General features: G+C 45.7%; 1 protein-coding gene across 5 annotated transcripts in view; it reads right to left on the minus strand.

Moving 5' to 3' along the window:
* The window catches only part of LOC147029654 (rho GTPase-activating protein 15-like), a 223,255-nt gene that overhangs the window by 72,072 nt on the left and 125,669 nt on the right, over window positions 1-25,514 (minus strand). For all 5 annotated transcript variants that reach the window (XM_085872866.1, XM_085872867.1, XM_085872864.1 and 2 more), the window contains 3 exons: window positions 11,206-11,328; window positions 9,738-9,815; window positions 1,147-1,542 (listed from right to left, as the gene is read on the minus strand). In XM_085872866.1, the coding sequence (XP_085728992.1) occupies window positions 1,147-1,542; window positions 9,738-9,815; window positions 11,206-11,328 (597 nt within the window). The remainder of the gene's footprint in view (window positions 1-1,146; window positions 1,543-9,737; window positions 9,816-11,205; window positions 11,329-25,514) is intronic.

The raw sequence follows: 25,514 nt of genomic DNA on the forward strand, positions 1-25,514 counted from the left end.
AAAAAGAGGCAGACAGACAGAGAGAGAAAAAGAGGCAGACAGACAGAGAGAGAAAAAGAGGCAGACAGACAGAGAGAGAAAAAGAGGCAGACAGACAGAGAGAGAAAAAGAGGCAGACAGACAGAGAGAGAAAAAGAGGCAGACAGACAGAGAGAGAAAAAGAGGCAGACAGACAGAGAGAGAAAAAGAGGCAGACAGACAGAGAGAGAAAAAGAGGCAGACAGACAGAGAGAGAAAAAGAGGCAGACAGACAGAGAGAGAAAAAGAGGCAGACAGACAGAGAGAGAAAAAGAGGCAGACAGACAGAGAGAGAGAAAGAGGCAGACAGACAGAGAGAGAAAAAGAGGCAGACAGACAGAGAGAGAAAAAGAGGCAGACAGACAGAGAGAGAAAAAGAGGCAGACAGACAGAGAGAGAAAAAGAGGCAGACAGACAGAGAGAGAAAAAGAGGCAGACAGACAGAGAGAGAAAAAGAGGCAGACAGACAGAGAGAGAAAAAGAGGCAGACAGACAGAGAGAGAAAAAGAGGCAGACAGACAGAGAGAGAAAAAGAGGCAGACAGACAGAGAGAGAAAAAGAGGCAGACAGACAGAGAGAGAAAAAGAGGCAGACAGACAGAGAGAGAAAAAGAGGCAGACAGACAGAGAGAGAAAAAGAGGCAGACAGACAGAGAGAGAAAAAGAGGCAGACAGACAGAGAGAGAAAAAGAGGCAGACAGACAGAGAGAGAAAAAGAGGCAGACAGACAGAGAGAGAAAGAGGCAGACAGACAGAGAAAGAGGTAGACAGACAGAGAAAGAGGTAGACAGACAGAGAAAGAGGTAGACAGACAGAGAAAAAGACAGACAGAGAAAGAGACAGACAGAGAAAGAGACAGACGGAGGAAGAGACAAAAAGAGAAAGAGACAGACAGAGAAAGAGGTAGACAGACAGAGAAAGAGGTAGACAGACAGAGAAAGAGACAGACAGAGAAAGAGACAGACAGAGAAAGAGACAGACAGAGAAAGAGACAGACAGAGAAAGAGACAGACAGAGAAAGAGACAGACAGAGAAAGAGACAGACAGAGAAAGAGACAGACAGAGAAACAATTCCTTTTAATTTCATGAAAATACCATAAACATAAATTTTTTTCCAATGCTTGCTTACCTTTGGTAGGTCAGGGATCGCCACAGACTTTGCAAGGCTTGCCCTGTCGAGGGAATTAGGTCCAGAGGTTTTCTTGCGCCAATTCACCATCATCACACTACCATCTCTGTCGAACACCATTTCTGCCTTGGCAACGCTGCTCGGAACTTGCCATGAGGATTTTGATGGTCCACCACCAGCAAATGGTTCCAAAAATGATGCAGAAGCAGCTGGAGATCCAAGTGATGAAGGATTGACAGAGCTTCCCACCAAAGGCATTCGTGATGACGATGTGGGAAAGGCACGACCAGACTGGTCAATGCAAGATGAATCACTGCCTGAAGTTTTGATGCTCGAGGTTTCTGTACCTGATACATTTTCCACACTCTTGGACAGAGTCGAGCTTGAGGAAGTCACCTTGGGGACAAAAGTTGAGAATAATACATGACCATCTAATAATGAACCCTGAAGTCAAGAAACTGCTTATTTGAGCTAATACAAATGTCCACCACAAAAAAAATTCATTCAATCGTTGAAATAATGTCTCTAAAAAGAAAAGTGGAAAAAGAAGATGTACCCAAGCCTTCTTTGTTTGTATGCAGCACAAGGCTGTTTGGTAGCATCATTGGCTGAGGGAACGACTGTGCAGCAAATGCACAACCCTCTGTTGGTAAGGGCAGGAATTTGTAATTTAGCCATGGTGCCAGCAATAGCTTGCCTACTCTTTGCTGAAGACACCAAGGGATCTTCAACATCCACCAATAATAGCTGGCAGACGGGACTCCCATTTAATGTCCATCAGCGGGACGGTAAACACTGATGAATCATCCTGCCTGTGAAACATCGGGACGACAGTTTATAGTTGGGCCAGGATTCAAACCCAGGTGGTTTTGCTGAGAGAGGTGAGTGTGCGTAGCTCTAACCTCTCGACCATCCTGTCAGCTCGCTTGCCCAAGTAATTGTGGCGAACAGAACTGTCCATCTTCAAAGGACAAGTACTCATATTTGGGTAAGGTGATTGCAAGTTTTGACTGCAAAGGGGACTTTGTGACATTTCAAACATCATGGAACATGCAGTTTATACAAACAAAAAATAAAAATGCATTGACAATCTTGTGTTAAAAAGGCAGAACTGATGGAAATTTTTTAAATGACCAAACCTTGGAACATTGTGAAAATGCTGATCAACAAACCAACTTCATGACCAAATTTGTAGAAGCACTTTACGAAATATTGCAAGAAGACACTATTTTTTGTGTGCAAGTCGATGTGGAAGTCGAATTGACAAATTTCCCCATTTTTCTTTCCTTCATTTATCGATAAGCTGTTTTAGAGTATAAGAAGACACGAGATCAACTACATTAGTCAGCAAAACTGTCAGAAGAAGAGAGGTGTTAATTCCTCCCTGACAATCATAACACATCACTGCCTACGGTACTTCCAGGGTCATGAATATTAATGAGCTGCATTGTGCACATTTTTGAATTACTTTCGAGGATGACCTTTTGGATAAATAAGAAATGTAAATAGTTTTTCAACATCTTTGTTATCATATATAGAGGTACAGATCGTATAAAACAGGCTATATTTCCCACTGACAACACTTTTCCTGTGCACAGCCATAATTCCACCACTTTCCCCAGCAAACATGACAACTTTCAACATCAAACTGCAGTGTATGACTTGTGACTTTCTGGGAGGCATTTTGATATGACGTAGTAAGGATGGATACATACAATTAGGACTGAAAGTGATTGATCCAATGTAATTGGTGAGCGTGTGCTCGTTATCGATTGGATAATTTTGCATGCGTCAGTGAGTGATTAACATTCATTTGCTCACCCAATCGGAAAATGTTCCAGGCAATGATTTCTGTGGAGTGTCTTAAATCAACGATTATGCAATTTATTTCAGAAAATATCACTGCATTTTTTTTTTTTGCAATTTAATATCTTAAATCATAGATATGTTGATTCTGAGTACAAGTTGAGTGAGACCCAGACTTCCAGGGGAAATTTTTTTCTAGAGGTCTAAAAAATACGGTACGCGTTTTTTTTGTTTTGTACTATCATCAATCATTAAATTTCCAAGAAAATTAAGCCCAATCAGAGCTCCTTCGCAATAATGGCTAAAAAAGCAACCACCAACACTTGCAACTTATCCACACCTCAACATCAGGATCAACTGACCAATCAGACCATGAAAGTTCACTGGATGGATATGTGTGTATGTGTATATATATATATATATATATATATATATATATATATATATATATATATATATATATATATATATATATATATATCTTCTTCTTTCAGCTGCTCCCTTTCAGGGTCGCCACAGCGGATCATCCGTATGATCCGCATAGTGATTTGGCACATGTTTTACGCCGGATGCCCTTCCTGACGCAACCCTGGTCGCCTCTTACGACACAGGGATATGGTACACCTATTTTAACCGGGGTATACACCGGCCCAGTATACTGGTACTCATTTCGCCGACCTCGGAAGGATGACAGGCTGAGTCAACCCCCTGGTGTATTAATTCAGTGGCCCAACGGGGCTTGAACTCAGCACCTTTTGGATCCCAAGCCGCTGCCCTAACCACTCCGCCAACACCAGGCTTTATATATATATATATATATATATATATATATATATATATATATATATATATATATATATAAATAACTATATATATATATAACTATATATATATATAAATAACTATATATATATATATAACTATATATATATATAAATAACTATATATATATATATATATATATATAAATAACTATATATATATATATATGTATATATATAAATATAAATAACTATATATATATATATATATATAAATAACTATATAAATAACTATATAAATAACTATATATATAAATAACTATATAAATAACTATATAAATAACTATATATATATATATATATATATATATAAATAACTATATAAATAACTATATATATATATAAATAACTATATAAATAACTATATATATATATAAATAACTATATAAATAACTATATATATATATAAATAACTATATATATATATATATATATATATATATATATATATATATATATATATATATATATATATATAAATAACTATATATATATATATATAAATAACTATATATATATATAAATAACTATATATATATATAAATAACTATATATATATATATATATTTTGTGACGTTCACGGGACTTGAACAGTCCCGCCAACGTAGAATGAGCCGAAACGATGGAGGCGGTTTATTTATTTATAACCCAAAGATGGTGGTTTTAATCGCTCTACCGCAAACGGGACGAGGGAGGTGGCACGAGTCGCTTTTCACCGAGTTGATAACGTTTATTTCTCTAACCAGAAATAACAAGACTCGGCAAGAAGAGGGATCCGGGGCGATTCGACGGGATGGTGGTGTGGGTTCGGGCGTGGGGAAAACACAAACAATTCTAATGGATATACCAATCTCAAACCCTCTAAGGTGCCAGGTACACACACACACACACACACACACACACACACACACACACACACACACACACACACACACACACACACACACACACACACACACACACACACACACACACACACACACACACACACACACACACACACACACACACACACACACACACAAAACGTAGCTGGTCCTGGTGGTCAGGCTGGCCCGTGGCGTAAACGCAACAGTCCCTGGATTGGCGTTGGACGAGCTGGCGTTGCGCTCGTCTTGTGCAGGAGACACCGTGGTGCTGTCGACCTCCTGGTGTCGGCGCAAGTCCGCTCACAACCGCCAGGGAACCAGTTCTGGCACCAAGTTGCGAGCAGGAGAGGGAGGCAGGTCCGCCCGCTGTTCGACCCCGTACTCAGAGCCAGCAGAACCCCAGAGCCAACCGAGCTGAGGCACGAAGCACAGCAAGGCCTCGAGACACGATGAAAACCAGGATCGAATCAGGGCAACACCGCACGCTCCCAGCACAACAGCCTCCACCAGAACAGTTTTTCTGTCCCGATCTTCTTCCTCTTCGCCTTTTCCCCGAACAGAGCCTTTTTATCCTCGAGTCCTCGTCACTTCCAATCGAGCCGTTTATTCGCCCTCCGCCGTCACCTTCCGCCAATCGTGATCACGGGGCGGAGCCATCCGCAGCACTGTCCTGTGACGTCACGGCAAGCCTCTAGGGAATACTAAAAGGGGTTTACGCAGACACACTTACCGTATCCCATATCCCTATCTAATTACGTGACAATTATCATTTCCCCCTTGAAGAAATGGACATTTACTTGACAACTTATCACCACTGAATTGCTACTGATTACATCGAGATCCTGGTACACTCGAACAGCATGGCATACCTAATTACACATCCTAATTACCCTTTGAATGCATACCCCCCCCTCAAACGTAACAATATATTGTGACGAATTTACGCCCACTGGCGGGCGATCGGCCACGTAACTCAAATCGCGACCGCGTCGCCCACCGGAACGGACAATTCTGTCGTGACCCTCCTTGGAACTACCGCCAGGAGCTAGTCACGGGTGGGCCTTTCGACCACACCACAATCGTGCCAATCGGCCTCCCACGCAGGATAGGGTTGTTCGCCAAATTCGACCTACCTAAGTACCTGCGCGGGAAGTTAACCGGGCGATCGTACCTCGCCGCTGGCCGGCCTAGGACACGAACCGCTTAAGCGGTCCGTTCCGTGCTTCAGTGATAACCGAGCGGTATTATCGCCGGCCCCGACGGACGTGATTATTTACCAGGTGCTTACACCCCTCCTACCAATTCCTTCCGTGACGCAAGATGGAACTTTCAAACAAAGAAAAGGACGCAACGAAACGGGAAACAGTTCGACAAGTACATTTATTCCACACTCAGACAAGGCAAGCACGTATTCACAGCCATACAGTACGAATGCAATTTACAAGCAAGGCAATGAAAGCAAGAATTACAACCGACTACAAGCAAAGGTTTATTCACATGCACTTAAACAGTTTCTACTTTAGAAGACACGGCGCCACAACACGCATTCACACAAAAGCAAAGGAAAGACCCCTTCAAAGGCAAGGGAGTCAGACTGGGCCCGTGGGCCTAATGCGCGTGGAACCTGGATGAGCGGCCAGGTCCACGAGACCGAAGGGTCCTACCCGCACCCTCGTGGCACGATGGCGGGCAAGCCGCAATGTCAGCGTAGCTGCGCCTGGCTTCGTGCCCCTGGTGTGGTCGGCGAGCTCTCTCCAGCGCTCCCCGTCTACCTTTCCCGTCGGCTTCGAGCTCCGTCTTCCGACTTGACTGCCCCGCCGACACTGCAGACTTGACTTCTTCTGCCGACACTCCGCCGCTGCCACTCCACTGCTCCCACTTGGTTCTCTGCCGACGTACTACGCACCTTAACTTCCACTTGACTTCCACCGCCGTACTGCGCACCTTGACTTCCACTTGACTTCCCGCCGACGTACTGCGCACCTTGACTTCCCGCCCCGAGCTGCACCGTGCTCGTGCCTATATAGCCCGGGGGAGGGGCATATATGTAAATTTCTGGATCACAGCGGGTTCGGAGGCGGGGCTATACTACCCGATGCTCAGTCATTGGGCGGATGAGAAGGGGGCGTGAAGCATTCCTGATCCGCTTTTCGGGGCGAAAGGAACGCATTCACAGCGGGTTCAGAGGCGGGGCTACACTACCCGATGCTCGGTCATTGGACGGATGAAAAGGGGGCGCGCAGCATTCCTGATCCGCATTTTGAGGCGAACGGAACGCATTCACAGCCCATGGAACGAAGTTTGGTAGAAAGGCGGAGGTGGTGGGAGTTTGGTTGTTGGCGGGCGTCATTTGAGAATGACAGTGAAGCGATGTTTGCGGGGTGGAGTTGTGGAGGTAGAGAGGCGAAGGTGGTGGTGTTCGAGTTGTTGGCGGGCGTCGTTTGAGAATGGCGGTGAAGCGATGTTTGCAGGATGGAGTTGTGGAGGTAAAGAGGCGAAGGTGGCGGTGTTTGAGTTGTTGGGGGATTATTGGTCCAAAATAATGACAGAGGAAAGAAAAACGGCGAACTCAAAGGATTGCAGCCCGGTGAACACGGAAATTCCCTTTAAACAACGGTGGGGAAATCTAACTACACAATTGCTTATCATCATAACTGATCTAAGGACCCTTTATGGTGTATTGCGAATTTCCACAGCCGTAACAATATTTTTATATATATATATATATATATATATATATATATATATATATATATATATATATATATATATATATATATATATATATATTGTTACGAATTCGAGCCCGCCGGCATGCGATCGGCCGCGTTTCTCTAATCGCAACCGCGTCCCCCACCGGACGGACGATTCAGTCCTGACTTTCCGGAGCAACGCCAGAACCCTGTCACGGGTGGGTCTTCAACCCCACAACGGCCTAGCCAATTTTCTACCCGCGCAGGATAGGGTCAATCGCCGAATCTCGATATACCTAAGTACCTGCGCGGATAGCTAACCGGGAGACCGTACCGCGACGCAGGTCGGCTTGGGACATGAACCGCTTAAGTGGTCCGTTCCGTTATGCAGTAATAACCGAGCGGGTATTATCGCCGACCTCGCCGGATCCGATTCTATTGAACGGGTATTTAAAACCCAACTATTTATTCCGCGATGCAAGATGGCATTTCCAATAGGAAGAAGACGCAACAAACGGGGTACATTTCAACAAAGCACATTTATTTATAATTTACACACAACACGTATGCAGGCAAGGCAATGAAATAATCATACACGTATGCAAAGAGACAAAAGCAATCACGTATACAGACAAAGCAAAAGCATTACAACCGAATGTTATTATTATTATTATTAATGTACAGTCACTTTACAGTTTTACTTATGGACACGGCACCACAACATGCACTCAAAAGAAAAGAAAAGACCACCCTCACAGACAGGGGAGTCAGACTGGGCCCGTGGGCCTTTATGGCATGGGACTTGGCTGACCGAATGGGTCCCACGAGACCGACGCTGGTTACCTGCACCCTCGTGGTGCGACAGTCGGCGAGCTCTCTCCGGCACTCTCCTCTCGTGCGCGCCTCGACCCTGGACCACCGCACACAACCCCCACGACTTGGCACCCAGAGGGAAGGCACCCGGAGCTCAAACCACCACGAAGCAGCAGCAATCACCCGACCAGAAAAGGCTCGACGACAAAAACACACGAGCTGCTAGCTGCCAGTCGACGAGAGAACACGAGCTCACGAGCTCGACGAGCAGCCACCACGAAGAAAACCACGCACGAAGAAAAAAAAATAAATCACACGAACTCCTAGCTGCCAGTCGACAAGAACACACGAGCTCCGAGACCTGGCGTCCTGCACGCCCTTATATCCCCTGGGGTCCAACCCCTTGCTCCTCCCCGTTTTCTGCTCCGCCCCCTTCCAGTTCCAGCGAGAAGCTTCCCGAAAAGGGGCGTTCCTCCATTCCCAGCGCCTCATTTCACGAACCGACCAATGGTGAACGATCTGCCTCGCCCCTCCCCCACACCAAGTGCGGAGAAAACAGACGGGAATATTAGGCGGGAAAATTGCGCCCGCCATCGAAGTTCCTTGGGTTTCCTTTTGCTCGCGTATTGAATGAATGCGGAGAGATGGTTGTAATGTGTCCATGGAGAAGAAGGGAATTGATAGCTGGCGTAGCGGCGAATTTGGTTAGGTGGTTGGCGGTTGAGGTGATTGTGGTTGTGGCGTGGTTGGTGTTGTGGTTAAGGGGAGCTATGTTGTTTGTTGTAATGGTGGTGGAGATGTGGTTGGTTCAAAATAACGATAGAAAAAGAAAAACACTATCTCAAAGAATCACAGCCCTGTGACACGAATAATTCCCATTAAACAACGGTGGGGAAATCTGACTGAACACAGACTTATCGATCTGACTGAACTATGGAACCTTTTTGGTGTTCTGCAAATTTCCACAGCCGTAACAATATATATATATATATATATATATATATATATATATATATATATATATATATATATATATATATATATATATATATATATATATGGATATATATATATATATATATATATATATATACATATATATATATATATATTATATATATATATACACACATATATATATATATATATATATATATATATATATATATATATATATATATATATATATACATATATATATATATACATATACATACATATATAAAATATATATGTAAATAAAATAGGTGCAATACCCGTGGGCAGGAGGAAATCAATGTTGGACAGAATCAGCAAAATATACCATTGAATCAATGTTTCGGACCCGATTGTTTAATGCCATGAACAAACTTTGGAAAATCACAGGTGATTAAAGTTGTGGTAAAGTTTCATCGCAATTGTGTGTGTAGTTTCCAAGAGAAGAGCAAATACCTATTTTGGGGGGCAACGCCCCATTATTCACCTCTCACCTTTAGCAAGCTTTGACAATTATAGCAAAGTCCATCAGAGGATTACACAAAAGGACAGCAGACAGTAGCAGAGACAAATACATATTTGCTCAACATTATCACTCAGCATCCTATGTTTACCTGTGGCAGACTCCAGGCACTATCCCCTTTGGTGGTGTAATAATAAACCTTGCCTTGAGGATCTGAGGATTTTTTCCACTAAAAAAAAAAAAATCATTACAGATTAGTATATTGAAAGGAAGAAGAAGAATAATAAGAAGAAGAAGAATAAAAGATAGCAGTAAATGGGGAAACTGAAGGGCTGGAAAAAAAAATAACTGGACTGACAAAGGCAATTCTCCAAGCCTCAAAAAGATATTGTGGGTAAAATACTGAATGCAAATCTTCTATTGAATAATGTCAATAAGTAATGGATTACAAGAAAAACAGGTCTGAGATGGTGGGGTGAGGGAAAGGAGGGTCAGAACATCTGGGGTTGAATGCAAACAATTAAGGTCATTTGTATTTAAAGTACTTCTCCAGTTTCTACTACCAAATTCCCCTTGTATATCACAGCAATATGATGCTACAATCCTTCCTATTCAACTCATGTAAATTAGCATTCTTCTTGAGCATAAAATGGAGAAATGAGTGCAGGTGAAAATTATAAACAACGATAGAAGGGGGTGAGGGGTGTGGAGGGGTGTGGAGGGGCAAAAACGCCAACATAAGGTGAAGTTAAACAACTCGGAAATTTTCTAGTCGATGCTAGAATCATCAGCACAACATGAGGTGAATACAAAAATAGGACTGTCTCTCCTGAAGCTCACCTGGATCAGGAGCAACAGTCACTGAAACCCCATGCAGACCTGATCTTAGACCCTGAATTTTTTGATGCCATAAACAAACTTAGGTACATCAAGGGTGATGAAGGTTGTGGTCAAGTTTCATTAAAATTGTGTATGCAGTTTGGTGAAGAGAACAAATAGCGATTTTGGGGGATGTTAACACCCCCCCCCCACCACTCCCCAGTAGACCTCAATAATGGGTACAGATTTTGATGTGGTCGATACACTTTGGGCCATCACGGGTGATGAATGTTGTGGTCAAGTTTCATCGAAATTGTGTGTGTAGTTTCTGACGAGACACAGCAACTACCTATTTTGGGGAGTCAAAACCCCTCCATAGACCCACTTAATGAACGCAGATCTTGATGCGGTTGATACACTTTGGTACATCACTGGTGATGAAGGTTGTGGTCAAGTTTAATCAAAATTGTGTGTGTGTGGTGTTGGAGAAGAGCAAATACTTTTTTTTGGGGGGGGGAGTCAAACCCACCTCCCTCCCCCTGTCGACCCCCTTAATGAGTGCAGATTTTGATCCAGTCAATACACATTCGTTAGGCATCAGATATGAAGCTTGTGGCCACGTTTCATCAAAATTGTGTGTTTGGTTCAAGCGATAACGACTGAAGTGTTTCAGGACTGACTGAATGAGTGAGTCAGTCAGTCACACACTCATTGCATAAGCTCACCTGAAAAAAGTCCAGGTGAGCTGAAAACGACATCTGCATGTCATTTGTACATAATTGAGGGCTGGGTATACTCACAGTGTTTGGACTCGTTGGGTGGGTAAAGGTCATTTCCCCATGCTCATCCTTTTCTTCTCGCCAGCCTTCAGGAACACCAGGGTCCAATAGTCCCTGGTTATAATCAGGAGGAGGAGTTGCAGGCTGCGGGCAGAAAAGGAAGGTTCAAAGAATCAACTTTTCAAACACTTATTCAGTTCAAACTCGAGTAATTATGGCATTGTCTGGGCTTTGGCTGGGCCACTCAAGGACTTTTATGCATGTTATTGTTCTGATAGTTTCCAAGTTCTATATTGATTTGCTTGTACCACTGAGTATACCCATCCCTTAATTTACGAAACACAGTAAATAGTGCCTTCAGAAAGTATTCACACCCCTCGACTTTTTCACATTTTGTGTTACAGCCTGAATTTAAAATGGATTAGAGTTCAATTTTTTGTCACCGATCTACACAAAATATCCCAGAATGACAAAGTGAAAACATGTTTTTCAAAATTTTTATAAATTCATCAAAAATGAAATTCAGAAATATCTAATTTACATAAGTATTCAGCCCCCAGAGTCAATACATCATAGAAACGCCTTCAGCAGCGATTACAGCTTCGAGTCTTCTTGGGTATGTTTGTATCAGCTTTGCACATCTGGATTTGGGGATTTTCTCCAATTCTTCCTTGCAGATTTGCTCAAGCTGTCAAGTTTATGCGGAGCATCGGTGAACAGCAATCTTCAAGTCTTTCAACAGATTCTCAATGGGATTCAAGTCTGGGCTTTGGCTGGGCCACTCAAGGACTTTTATGCATGTTATTGTTCTGAATCCATTCCAGTGTTGCTTTGGAAGGATGCTGGGATTCATTGTCCTGTTGGAACTTAAATCTTCAGCACAGTCTATTTTGCACTCTAAAGCAGGTTCTCAAGAATTTGCTTGTATTTGGCTACATTCATTGTTCCCTCTATCCTTACAGGTCTCCCAGTCCTTGCCAGTGAAAAACGGCCTCCTCCCGAGTTAAAGTTCCTTGTAAGGAACTCATATTTATGGGATTTGAGGTCCCACTACGCCGTTCTCAAAAACAGTAACTATGAATACACTTGGCTAATTCCCAAAGGCTGCTTCCAACTCTGTGGATGAACAAGGCTCACAGAAAAATCCATTTGAAAATCCTTCAGCTCAATTAACTATCAAGCAATTTCATCCATCTCGGTCTTTGCAACAGCAGCAGCAGCGATGAGGGTGGAGGACAAATTTCTCACATTTTAGTTCACGAGTCAGAATTTTACGACATGCCACACACTTATGCAAAATTATCTTTGAGCAAATTATCTCACAATTTCAAATGGATCAAGGATCCTAGGCACAAAATGAATCAATGGCAATCAGAAAACAAATACGTGCAGTATTGTTGGGCCCTGGGGGAGAAGGAAACCATTCATAACATCAAAGCTATCTGGCTAATCAGCCATCTGTTTAGCCCATCTGCCACATGCTTTTGAACCTTGATGGATTATTTACCGACATGGAAAACACAAATTTCCAAGAGGGAAAAGGGTGGGGTATTGCCTGGAAGAAGGTGTGGGGGAGGTGACTTGGTGGAATGAGTGGGAGCAGAGGAAACATTCTCTCCATTCCTCACACTCAATGGGGCATGTGAGGTTGCTAAAGCCTGCCCAGTAACCACCAAGTTCAGGAATCAGCCAGTGGAAAAACCCAAGTGAAAAGGGCAATGCCAAGTGCTATTCCTGCCAAGGCCAGACTTGTGCATGGAGTTTGTGTGGAGCCATAGCTAATTAACATTGCCTAAAGCTGCCAACACCATGGTGAAAGAATTCGACAGGACATAAAAAAGAGCAATCAAAATTCCTGAATCTCTTCCAGAGCATTTGAATGGATATTCAAAAAAAATTAAAAATCATTCTCCTTCAATATCTAATGGAAATTGCAAATACCATACCCAGATGCCACGAGTGCTTACAAACACTGCAACCCTCCAAGTATCCACAGCTGAGTCCCTCTCCGATTATGAGGGTGGATAAGGAATGGTCCACAGGTCAAACACCAAAATGCAATACAGTACAGTACTAGGTTTGTTATAAGACATCTTTCAAGTTGTATATACAACAAAACTTGCATCAACTTATCCTGAAAAACGTCAGGTTAACGATATATCTGCCTCTCCTGGATCCTGCAGAATCTATAGCTCTCGACATTAATGAAATAGCCTCCAATGAGGCTGAAGCACAAGGTCTGTTGCTCTCACATTGCAGAAAGGTCTATGACCTCTGTTTTTTACACCTATCCTGCAATCCAGCTCCTTCTGGCCCTCTCCAGCTCTAATATGTACAGGTCATGTACATATTACACTCACTCACACTCTCACTATGTCACTCCGAACCCTCCCCCAATTTGGCAACCCCCCCCCCACCCTCCGCCCTCCTCCAATCCACTTTCTCAACAATCCTCTGGAAGAAGTCCTTTTTTTGAGGCTTCTGGGTCTCACTATCTGCCATGATCTTTCCTGGGAAAGCCACATTTCCAACCTGGCCTCCAAAGCCAGTCACCAACTGGGAATCCTCCGTCGTGCAAAGTCCTTCCTCGGCCCACTTGAGCTCCTGACCACATACAAAGCTTTCGTTCGCAGCCTGATGAAGTACTGCTCTCCCCTCTGGGCTGGTGCTCCTGCATCCCACCTTTCTCGGCTTCATGCTGTGGAAACCAAGGCATCTTGGATCATTGGTTTCTCCCACGATGAGGCTGAGTCTTTGGGCCTCTCACTCTCTCACCGCATGCAGGTCGGTGGTCCTTTTGTCTTCCACAGTCTCCTCTCCGGTCTCGCCCCTCCTGCTGCGTCTGCGATTTGTCCCCACCATATTTCCGCAGAGCGCTCAAGGTCCGCCACCAACCCCCTTCTGGTAAAACTACAAAAATCACGAATCACTGCTCACCTTCACTCTTTCATTCCTCTTTCCCCCCACCTTTGGAATAAACTCCCTCACTCTGTTCAATCCCATTCTTCCCTCCAGCCTTCAAAACAGCTGTTCACCACCACCTCTTATCGTCCCCTATCCAAATCCTCGATATTTTCTACCCCCGTTAATCCATCCCAAACCCACCTCCTTCAAATTCCCTGCTTTCCTTCCTGAAAGTCCCTGTAATGTCCATCTTGTATACCCCTGTTCCCCACCCCATCCCTTCCACAGATCTCCTAATGCCTCTGTTCACCACCGTTTTGTCCTTCCCACTCCCGCCCCTCTTGTCTCAAGCAAGAGACTCCCGCCCCTCTTGTCTCTGATCCCCTTGCTGTACTTTGTGTGTTAGCTCTCATTCGAGCCTCAATAAGGTATTCAAAAAAAAAAAAAGGCAAAAAAATAAAAAGAAAACACCTGCGTAAATGAGGGACGCCAAGCAACGGCTTCCACACAGGTGTGGTCCATGTGTTAATTAAGCAAATAACATCACAGCATGCTTCGGGTCATGTTTAAAAATGCTGCACAGGTCTGGTTGCCAATAATTATGGTGAGCATGGCGGCAAGGGGAGAGCCCCCCCCTCAAATGCCCCCATCCACAGAACAAGTGTGGTCACCCAATGGCTTGATGATGTTATACATACGTCATGGCCTTCTCAGTCAGCAGATCTGAATCAAATCGAGCATTTGTGGGATATTCAGAAATGATGACCGAGACAGCATTTTCCACCTCCAACCAACAGGTGTGAGTTGATAGACTTCCTCGAGGAAGAATAGTGCCACATCCGTCCTGCAGTAGTCGACGCTGGTGGACTCGATGCCACGGCACATACAGGCTGTAATAGCCACACATCGTAGCCCAACGCCCTATTAAGTAACTTTCATTGGCGTTTCCATATATTTGGCCACGACCTGCACTTGCTTACTCCACTAACCCATTACTGGTTAAACTCCAAAAAAAATCCTCAGATATTCTTTTCAATGAAGTGTGTGTGCACGCATGCACACACGCATGCTTCTGCCATTGTTCAGCCCTTTGGCTGTGTCACCACTCCGATGCAAGACACTCAATTGAGGACACAGCCACAGGAATTTAATTTATTTAGGTCTCCAGTGATCAGCCCTACACTTTGGAAAAGACACCATGCAATCATTAACATTGACCAACTAATGCTAGAAGATGGGATACCCAGTTTAACGTCCATCCAATTGAAGGTGTGCACCTGGATACCTCTCCCTACATGTGAAACGACACTATAATACGTTATAGTTGGGCCGAGATTCGTACCCAGGCCAGTGCTCCTTACTTCAGGAATTTACTACTCTTTCTCATACATGCTTCACCCAAAGCAATGTGTGGATGATCTTGACATCATTATATTTTTTTTGAGATGCAGTTGGCTTTTACTTCGGTATCCTATTTTTGTCTTCCTTGCATTCCTGCCAAGGAAACCGAAGAGCGGAGTTTTCTCAGCCATTCGGATTATTGAGGTCCCGTTTGCAGCATTTCATTCAGAGGCCTGAAAATTACACCTCCCCCCCCCCGCCCCCCGCCCGAGCATCAACACTGGTTTCAGCAACAAAATTATTTCTGGCTTGTATAGTCAAACTTCGTCTACAACCACCAGGGGGTGTGCAACAACATGTTGCGGCAAGAAATAACAAATTCTTAAAATAATACAACGACGACGACTCTACTGTAACAATAAAGCAGACATTTGAAACACCACAAACGACGATAAAAAGTCGATTTTATGTACCTACTTAAATTACACTGCAAAAATAACTCAGAGGGTTAAATTAAAACATCAAAACGGCGAAGAAGAGGGCAGTGCAAGAGTGAACAAATGCTCGGAAGTATTTTAAAGACATCTGCAGCTCAGTCGCATGAGCAAGATATCCACAAGTTTATCTGAAGTCATGCCTGGTGTCATTTGTATGTATGATTTTTGTTGCAGCTCTTCCATGAGCCTTAGACGAGAGAAAAAATAACTAAATAAAATAAAATAAAATAAAATAGATAAAGGTTCTACGGACAATTTAAGTCAAACAGAAGGCACCTGTGTTGCAGACGTAGCTTCATTCATCCACCTCTCCCCACACGGCCAAAAAAGGGGGGTGTGGGGGGTGGGGTGGAGTGTTGCTTCACCACATGCCAAGTCTGGTAAAATGTAAAGTATACATGAAGCTGCAATAAAAGAAGGCAGTTTTACTTGTGCATGAAAGACTGAGTTGCTCAAAGGGCACCTTGAAATGGCCGAGTCTCACTCGGACATTCACCATCAATTCAGGATATCCTCAGTTTCACTTGATGGCATTTTTTTCTATTCTACACCAATAATCGAACATTCTGAAGGATGACCGACAAACCAAAAAATAAAAAAATAAAAATAAAAGCAAAAACATTTACTTGATCGAAAGAAAGATTACAAATTGGGTGTTATTTCACTGAAAGTTTCATAAATATTGCAAAGATCGTTTTAAATAGCATCACTTCACTGAAGGTATCCCAACACTCAGTGAATAAAGATAGAATTTGGGGCAATATCCCTGGGCACTCACTTGGTAGTGGCTGTATAAGAAAACCAGGGAACCACTGGTAGATGTGGATGGCCAACAAAATATGGAACAGAGAAGAAAGTTGATATATTGTTACGAATCTGGAAGCCTTTTGCACACAAACAGACAGAAGTCCCCGTAGCTCAGTTATCTCGATAAGTATGTGTTTATAGTTAGGGCCCCTCCCCTATGTCTAATGGGAATTACATGTATGCGCTGCGAAGTTTCTTTATAGTTAGTATTTTTCAACAAACCCCCTCCACCTCTTCGCACCAGACTCCATTGCCCACGTGTTTATGGCTGAAGGCGTGGGCGGAGCCTCTATTCGCTTCAGATGGAGGCTTCGCTCCGAGAAAGGGCATGGAGCGTTTCCTCCAGTCAATGGGCGAAGGGCGAGCGGGGCCGAGGCACCCCGATCAATGAGGGAAGGCCGCTGATCGCCCAACAACCCCTCGTCCAATCAGGAGGTGAGTGGGAGGGGAAAAATCCCTCGGACCTGGAAAGAAGAGGAGAGTGGTTGTCAGGACCAGTGTTCTGGAGTCATAGTGACGATTGGCTTGGTCTTGGTCATGGTGGCTTTTTGTCTACGGTCCTTCGTGGTGGCTCATCGTGGTGGTGGAGGCCGAGCAGCCAGGGTCGTGGGCCCGTGGATTTCGGAACGTGGGCTCGAGTCCCACCGTGGTGGTTGAAGTATGGTGTGACCGCACGAGGCGGAGAGGTACCCCACAAGGCCCTGGTCCCCAGCTCGCCTTTCCCTCCTGGGCTGAGGGACCAAATAAAGACCCCACGGGGTCATTTCGTGTGTGTGTGTGTGTGTGTGTGTGTGTGTGTGTGTGTGTGTGTGTGTGTGTGTGTGTGTGTGTGTGTGTGTGTGTGTGTGTGTGTGTGTGTGTGTGTGTGTGTGTCCCGTCTAAGTAGAAATTGTTAAGTGCTTTTGTTCACTGTGCATTGCTTTTATTCGGATAACTCTGCTCTTTGTGGTCCCCTGCCCCCCTGATAAATAAACCCCCAATTGTTCAATGTACCAGCTCGTTGTCTGTCACTTTCTTTCATTGACCCAGCACGGTGCGTATTGAGAATTAGTGAGGCCGTCGGTGCCATAAGTTGTCATTGGACTGACGCGGCTTTGGTAACTCCCGCTCGATTACGCTGGATCCGAGTCGGTAACAGCAACTCGGATCGGACAAAGTCGGCCGAGGGTGTGACTTCCCCCGGTAGTTCGACGGCATGGGTACTTAGGTATATTGGAATTAGGAAATTAACCCTACCCCACGCCGTCAAAATATTGGTGACCACGGTCCGCTAAAGGACCCGTGACCTTTGTGAGTTATCCAAGGGTTACGACCTTGCAATTCTGGGTGTTTGGTGGAGACGACCCTACTGCTCCCCCTGCTGGTCGTTTATCGCCGCCGAACACCGGCACCACAACAAATTGGTGTCAGGAGTGGGATGCGGCCCTTCCGCCTCCATGAAATTAACAGGATTCGGATTGGTGTGTGGACCAAACCCCCCCCCCTCGCCCCCTCCCTCCAAATTGAGAGTGAAATTTATTCTCAGACGCAGAGGCGGGCCAAGATGAGCTGGCTCAGGTGGGTTTAGAAGTAAGTTTAGAAGAACCAGTGGCCCAGGACACCCTCATGCAAGAAGACCTGCCCCCGCAACCAAACTCAGAGGTAGTATTTGGCACGGGGGCAGCAGCGAATAACTTCCCCCTACATCAAATGTCCCTTCTGACCCTTGGCGGATCCGCACCCGACCGAGGCAAATCGGCTTCCTCAGGGTCACTTGGTGGCAATACTGGCCAACATGATGCAAAAGATGGACGCAAATGTGCAAGTCGCGCAAGAAATGAATGCAAATGCGCAACGGAATATGCAGGATCTGCAAAACAAAATGGATGCAAATATGCAAACACTGAGGGGTGAAATGCAGAGCATGGGGTTGATCCTGCAGGCAGGTCAGGAGGCAATGAGGGCGAGTATGAAGGAGGTGAAAGGCAAAATGGCGGATGAGATCGGCACTGTATGTGGCGGAACGAGCGAACCGATGGGGAGTGTGGAATGTGTTCGGTCCGCGACGGAAACGGGTGAGATCGAGGGGACGAGCGACGCCACAACAATTAGGGGGAAAATTAATAAACTCGGAGACGAGGGGACGACGGAAAAATTAAAGGAGGTGACGGAGACGCAGAAAATAAAAGACGGAAAGCCAGGAATTAACAGAAATAATAAACGAGGTGACGGAGACGCAGAAATAAGAAGAGATAGAGGGTGAATTGTAAGAGACTAAAGAGGAGCACACACAGGTAGAGATAGGAGGGGACAATGAGGTCGAGCATGGGGAATGTTTCGTGACCCGGTGTGAGCATCAGGATAGCCTCCCTCAGGAACAGAGGGAGAGGATAAGCTCCCTCGAAGTGGACTGCGACAGGTGAGTCCAATGAAGCCAAGCGAGGTCGAGCGGGTGCATGATTTGAACGGGTACATGCAGAGTTTGGGGGGGGGGGGTAGAGACCTCGGGACCCCTTGTAGTAACACGAATCCCCGATGTGATTGTCCCGGAGTGTGTGAATGGTGTTTCCCGGAGTGCGTGCGTAAGTGAGTGTATGACAATGGATGACGGACCGACCTGGATGGGAGACGGCAGAAGCGAGCCTGGAAGGCCGCAAAGGGTTACTTTGGCAACCGCACCGGGTTCACGCGACGGCGCGCACGAGGTCCATGGCGAGTTTCGCGCACGGCCCGCACGCGTGCGTCTGCGCAATTGCAATCCAGCGCGAGAACGCTCCACGTTGGATACAAGCCGGCCACATGGACGACGAAAATGGTGGTGAGTGCGTGAATTTGGAACACGCGGGTTCCCATGTGGGCGTGTGTGCGGGGCATCACGTGCTGCATGCCACGTGTTCTGTTCGCGGAACGCGCGGAGCGGGTTCTCGGGATGATATGCTCAGACGGGCCTGCACGGGAGACCACGCAGGTTCGGTGCGCGGGTGACGTCACCGAGGATCTCGCAGCACGAAAGCCGGGTAAGGAGCGCGCGGTTCACATGGAGAACACCAGGAAAGTGAGTGCTTGTTGCGATGCGCAGGGCGACATCAAGGATGCAGTTATTATCCAAAGGAAGGGACGAAGGGGACTGAAAACCGCGGCGCTGGAGATGCAAGGTTCGTGGGGCCTTGCCCCGAGTACACGGCCCGAGCCAGGATGTGGTAAACATCCTGCTTGGGCAAAGGAGCAATAGTTTAGTGGGAAGGGTTTAGCGATAGATAGACCGGCCTCATGGGGCAGAAACAGTTCCTCATGGGGCCTGTGGAACGAGTTCGAGGGAATGTTAGTTTAGATTTAGAAATGGATTTTGGGAGACATGGAATGTGTAGTGGGGGCGTAGCTGAGTGATAGAGTTAAATGGAACGTGCATTAGGATAATGGATGACGGGGAGCACGAGATAGTTTGGGGGGCGTAGCAAGCAGTGTCAGTGTTGTCGTGGTGTTGAAAAAAAAGAAAGAGGAAAAATCTATGATGAGTGAATATGGGTCAGCGGGCCAGAGTGTGTGAATGGAGTGAATGTGGAATGCATGGTGCGAACGAATGATTGGGGGGGAGGAGTGAATCCCACCCAAGGGACCCCAGGGTCAGTGTAATGTTAGTTAGTGGGTTAGTCAAATTTACCAAAAGGAGGTCGTTTTGTTGTTGGTGGTGCACGAAGGCACGAAACCTTTTGGAGGGGTGCAAGAGTTAATTGACCGGCTGGGAGCGTGGCTGTTGAAATGAGTGTATTGAGTAGAGGGGACCAGACTAGTCGGCCAGAGTAGGCCATGGGTCCAAGGAACCGGGATAGTATACTGGGCACGGGTGGCCCGTCGGAAACGGGACCCGAAGCACTGAGATGCCACATGGGCATATACGGGGGAGTAGCCAAGAAGGGCACTTCCCACATCATAGGGAGCAGGTAGGCTCGGAGACAGCCTCTGGGTCCGTGGGTTCCGTAGTTAGAGTTCGGCAGACGGAAGTCCCTGCCAGTTGAGCAACGCTGCCCAGCGACAAAATTGTACAAGGGCACGAGAGAACATTTGCGGGCAGGGCCCAAATTGATAATGGACACCAACACAGGCGACGGGAATCATGGTTTCAAGAACCAATAGTTTAAGGAGACAGGAGTGTTGAAAAGCCCCGGGGATAGTTTAAAGTTCAATAAATGCTAGGACAGATAAAAATGTGTACCCCTTCGCACCATCCATCCCTTCGCTCTCCGTAGGCCGCGAGACTCACTGTGGAGGTCATTCTGAGGCTCCATTGGGCCTCGAGACAGGTTCACTAGTCTCTCCCTTATTCCCCTCCAAAAAGGATCTTAGGGGTTGGGAGTAGACGGACAGGATAGGTTAGCCAGACAAAGACAGTAGGAGGACAAGGGACAAGCAATTATAAAAGAAAAAAAAACAATAAATAAATAAACAAGCAGTCATAGACTGGTACTTACGAAATCGTCAACTTGACCTCTGACCTTGTCGAATAAAAGCTGTCTCTAGAGAAGGTAGTGACGCAAACCAGAAGTTTCTACGATGATTCTGTACCAAACCATCAAAAATCTAATGTTTGACCTCACTGTGACCTTGACCTTTGACCGATTTTGACCAAAATCTAATCAGCGCAAGCCATCACCCTCCTGAATCACGTGGTCTAATTTGACATTGGTAGCTTCTTACGTTCGAGTTACCGCGGATCAACGCAACGTAAAGGTCAAACTTGATGCCCCCCCCCCCAAACTCGAAAGGACGCCGGGGCGAGCGCGATGACATCAGCGCGCACACGCAAAACCTCGCAACGTGACGAGCCGTGACATGGCAGGTGAAATATTTTTATACCATCTTAAAACGTCTCCAAAACATCCGATTTTTACCAGAATTGACAACCGAGTGTTAAGCGTCCTAAGCGATCGCAAAAACCGAAGACAAAATTAAAATCGAAGTTAAAACGACCTCGCAATGTCGACCGAAGCAAAAATACTCCATTTCTCCACAGGAATTTACGGAATTATTTAATATTATTTTATCAGTCATAAAACTGTAATATTCGGCCATCCACAAACAATCTTTACACCATCCGACGGCTTAGCAAGTCAGGCATGCGACGATAAGCTTTATTGGGTTGAAAAAAATGACTTTTAAACACCATCTTTATCGAATGCACAGTCAGCGCACACACGCAAAACGTTTACGCGACTCAACGACGCGTCTGCTCGAGCGCACTGCACCACGTGACGAGCCGTGACGTGGCGGGTGAAATACTTTTATACAATTTTAAAACGTCTCCAAAACATCCGATTTTTACCAGAATTTCAACAACCGAGTGTTAAGCATCCTAAGCGATCGCAAAAACCGAAGACAAAATTAATATCGAAGTTAAAACGAACTCTTAACGTCGACCGAAGCAAAAATACTCCATTTCTCCACAGGAATTTACGGAATTATTTAATATCATTTTATAACACTGAAATTTTTGAAACAGCCGTAACTCGATGAATTGACACAAAAATTCCGCCGAACTTACCTCGATCTTCCAAACTCACGCTCCGTCAACAATACCTGTGCTAACTTTACTCGAGTTATCATGTTTTGGATGTTTGACCTCACTGTGACCTTGACCTTTGACCGATTTTCACCAACATCTAATCAGCGCTAGCCATCACCCTCCTGAATCACGTGGTGCAATTTGACATTGGTAGATTCTTCCGTTCTCGAGTTATCGTGCCTACAAACACACAAACAAACAAAGACAAGCACACACGCACACACGCACACACAACGGAAGTCATCAATATACTTACGAAATCTTTAGATTTCAAAAGTAGCAAACAAACAAGCAGTCATAGACTGGTACTTACGAAAATCGTCAACTTGACCTCTGACCTTGTCTAATAAAAGCTGTGTCTAGAGAAGGTAGCGACGCAAACCAGAAGTTTCTACGATGATTCTGAACCAAACCATCAAAAATCGAATGTTTGACCTCACTGTGACCTTGACCTTTGACCGATTTTGACCTAAATCTAATCAGCGCTAGCCATCACCATCTGGAATCACGTGGTGTTATGTCATTTGACATTGGTAGCTTCGTCCGTTCTCGAGTTATCGTGCCTACAAACAAACACACAAACAGATGACGGAAGTCATCAATATACTTACGAAATTTAAGTAACAAGCAGTCATAGACTGGTACTTACGAAATCGTCAACTTGACCTCTCACCTTGTCTAATAAAAGCCGTCTCTCGAGAAGGTAGCGATGCAAACCAGAAGTTTCTACGATGATTCTGTACCAAACCATCAAAAATCGAATGTTTGACCTCACTGTGACCTTGATCTTTGACCGATTTTGACCAAAATCTAATCAGCGCTAGCCATCACCCTCCTGAATCACATGGTGTAGTTTGACATTGGTAGCTTCTTCCATTCTCGAGTTACCGTGCCAACAAATAAACACACACACAAACACACAAACAGATGACGGAAGTCATCAATACACTCCAGCGCTCGAATGTTTGATTTTTACAACAAACAAACAAACAGAGGACGGAAGTAACAAACAGAGGACGGAAGTAACAAACAGAGGACGGAAGTAACAAACAGAGGACGGAAGTAACAAACAAGAGGACGGAAGTAACAAACAGAGGACGGAAGTAACAAACAGAGGACGGAAGTAACAAACAGAGGACGGAAGTGATCAATATACTTGCGAAATCTTTAGATTTCGTAAGTAATAAAAAGGGGGAAGTCTACATTTTGTTTTTGCAAACTAAGGGAGTGGGTATGGACAAAGGCAGGCAAAGGCAATAGCTTAGGGAGAGACAGTAGGGTAGGTCCGAGCCCGTTTTCGGAGCGGCCGGCACCACCGCACTCCCTCCAGAACCTCACGGACCAGACCAGAGGCCGGCCAGCTTAATATGCTGGCCTGTTTGCTGGTCCGCATTTGCCGTGCCTTCACTTGCCTGCCTTTGCCTTGACCCCAAGCCAGCTCGCCCTTGTTTGCATTGGCCCTGTGTCACCATCTCAACCATGTGTGCCAGGACCATCCATCCCCAGTGTTTTGCAAGGACTGCCCTGCAGGCAGCCACTTCACAAGCACTGCATTGCGCAGCCCATGCATCCATCTCTCTGTTTTGCACCAATGACTTTTCTTTCCCACAGATAACAGGTCCTGGGCCATGGTTAGTGCAAATATTAGGAAATGTAAATACGTTTTGTAACCCACCTGTGTCTGTCTTAGCGCCGGCAATCTTAATTAAGTTGTCCGAGTGAGTCTGATAGTTTAGTTACGCAGTGCACTCGGTTATTTATTTTTGGGGCATGTATTTGAATGTCGCACTCAGGGATCCGTAGGTAAAACGTACTGGGGAAAAAAACTACACATGCATGCCACATGAAAATTTGACGACTCGGGACGAGTCTATAAAAAGGCGGGGGGGGGGGAGGGTTAGTGTTACAAATCTGGAAGCCTTCTGCACACAAACAGACAGCAGTCCCCGTAGCTCAGTTATCTCGATAAGTTTGTGTTTATAGTTAGGGCTCCACCCCCAATCTCTAATGGGAATTACATGTGTGCTGCTAAGTTTCTTTATAGTTAGTGTTTTTTACAACAAACCCCCTCCACCTCTCCGCACCATCGACTCCATTGCCCACATGTTTGTGGCTGAAGGCGTGGACGGAGCCTCCATTCGCTTCAGATCAAGGCTCCGCTCCGAGGAAGGACATGGAGCGTTTCCTCCAGGCAATGGGCAAAGGGTGAGCAGGGCCGAAGCGTTCCGACCAATGAGGGAAGGCCACTGATCGCCTGACGACACCTCGTCCAATCAGGAGGTGAGTGGGAGGGGAAAAATCCCTCGGACCTGGCAAGAAGAGGACAGTGGTTGTCAGGAACAGTATTCTGGAGTCATCATGGCGATTGGCTTGGTCTGCGGTCGTGGTGGCTTTTTGTCTGCGGTCCTTCACGGTGGCTCATTGTGGTGGTGGAGGCCGAGCAGCCAGGGTCATGGGCCCATGGATTTCGGAACATTGGTTCGAGTCCCACTGTGGTGGTTGAAGTACGGTGTGACCACACGAGGCGGAGAGGTACCCGACAAGGCTCTGGTCCCCAGCTCGCCTTTCCCTCCTGGGCTGAGGGAACGAATCAAGACCCCACGGGGTCATTTCATGTGTGTGTGTGTGTGTGTGTGTGTGTGTCATCTAAGTAGAAATTAAGTGCTTTTGTTCATTGTACATTGCTATTATTCGGATAACTCTGCTATTTGTGCTCCCCTGCCCCCCTGATAAATAAACCCCCAATTGTTCAATGTACCAGCTCGTTGTCTGTCACTTTCTTTCATTGACCCAGCACGGTGCGTATTGAGAATTAGTGAGACCGTCAGTGCCGTAAAGTTGTCATTGGACCGGCGCAGCTTTGGTAACTCCCGCTCGGTTACGCCGGATCAGAGTCGGTCACAGCGACTCAGTTCGGACAAAGTTTGCCGAGGGTGTGGCTTCCCCGGTAGTTAGACGGCGTGGGTACTTCGGTGTATTGAACTTCGACAATTAACCCGACTCCACGCCGTCAAAATATTGGCGACCACGGTCCGCTAAGGGACCCGTGACCTTTTGGAGTTATCCAAGGGTTACAACCTTGCAATTCCGGGTGTTCGGTGGAGACGACCCTACTGCTCCCCCTGGTGGTCGTTTATCGCCGCCGAACCCAGGCACCACAACAATATATAGATTTTTTTTAATGCCGTGAAGAAACTTTGGTACATCATGAGTGATGAAGGTTTTGGTGAAGTTTCATCAGA

This window comes from Eptatretus burgeri, chromosome 3 (genome assembly GCF_056783735.1).
Source record: "Eptatretus burgeri isolate ZD-2024b chromosome 3, Ebu_testis_v1, whole genome shotgun sequence".
NCBI lineage: Eukaryota > Metazoa > Chordata > Myxini > Myxiniformes > Myxinidae > Eptatretus > Eptatretus burgeri.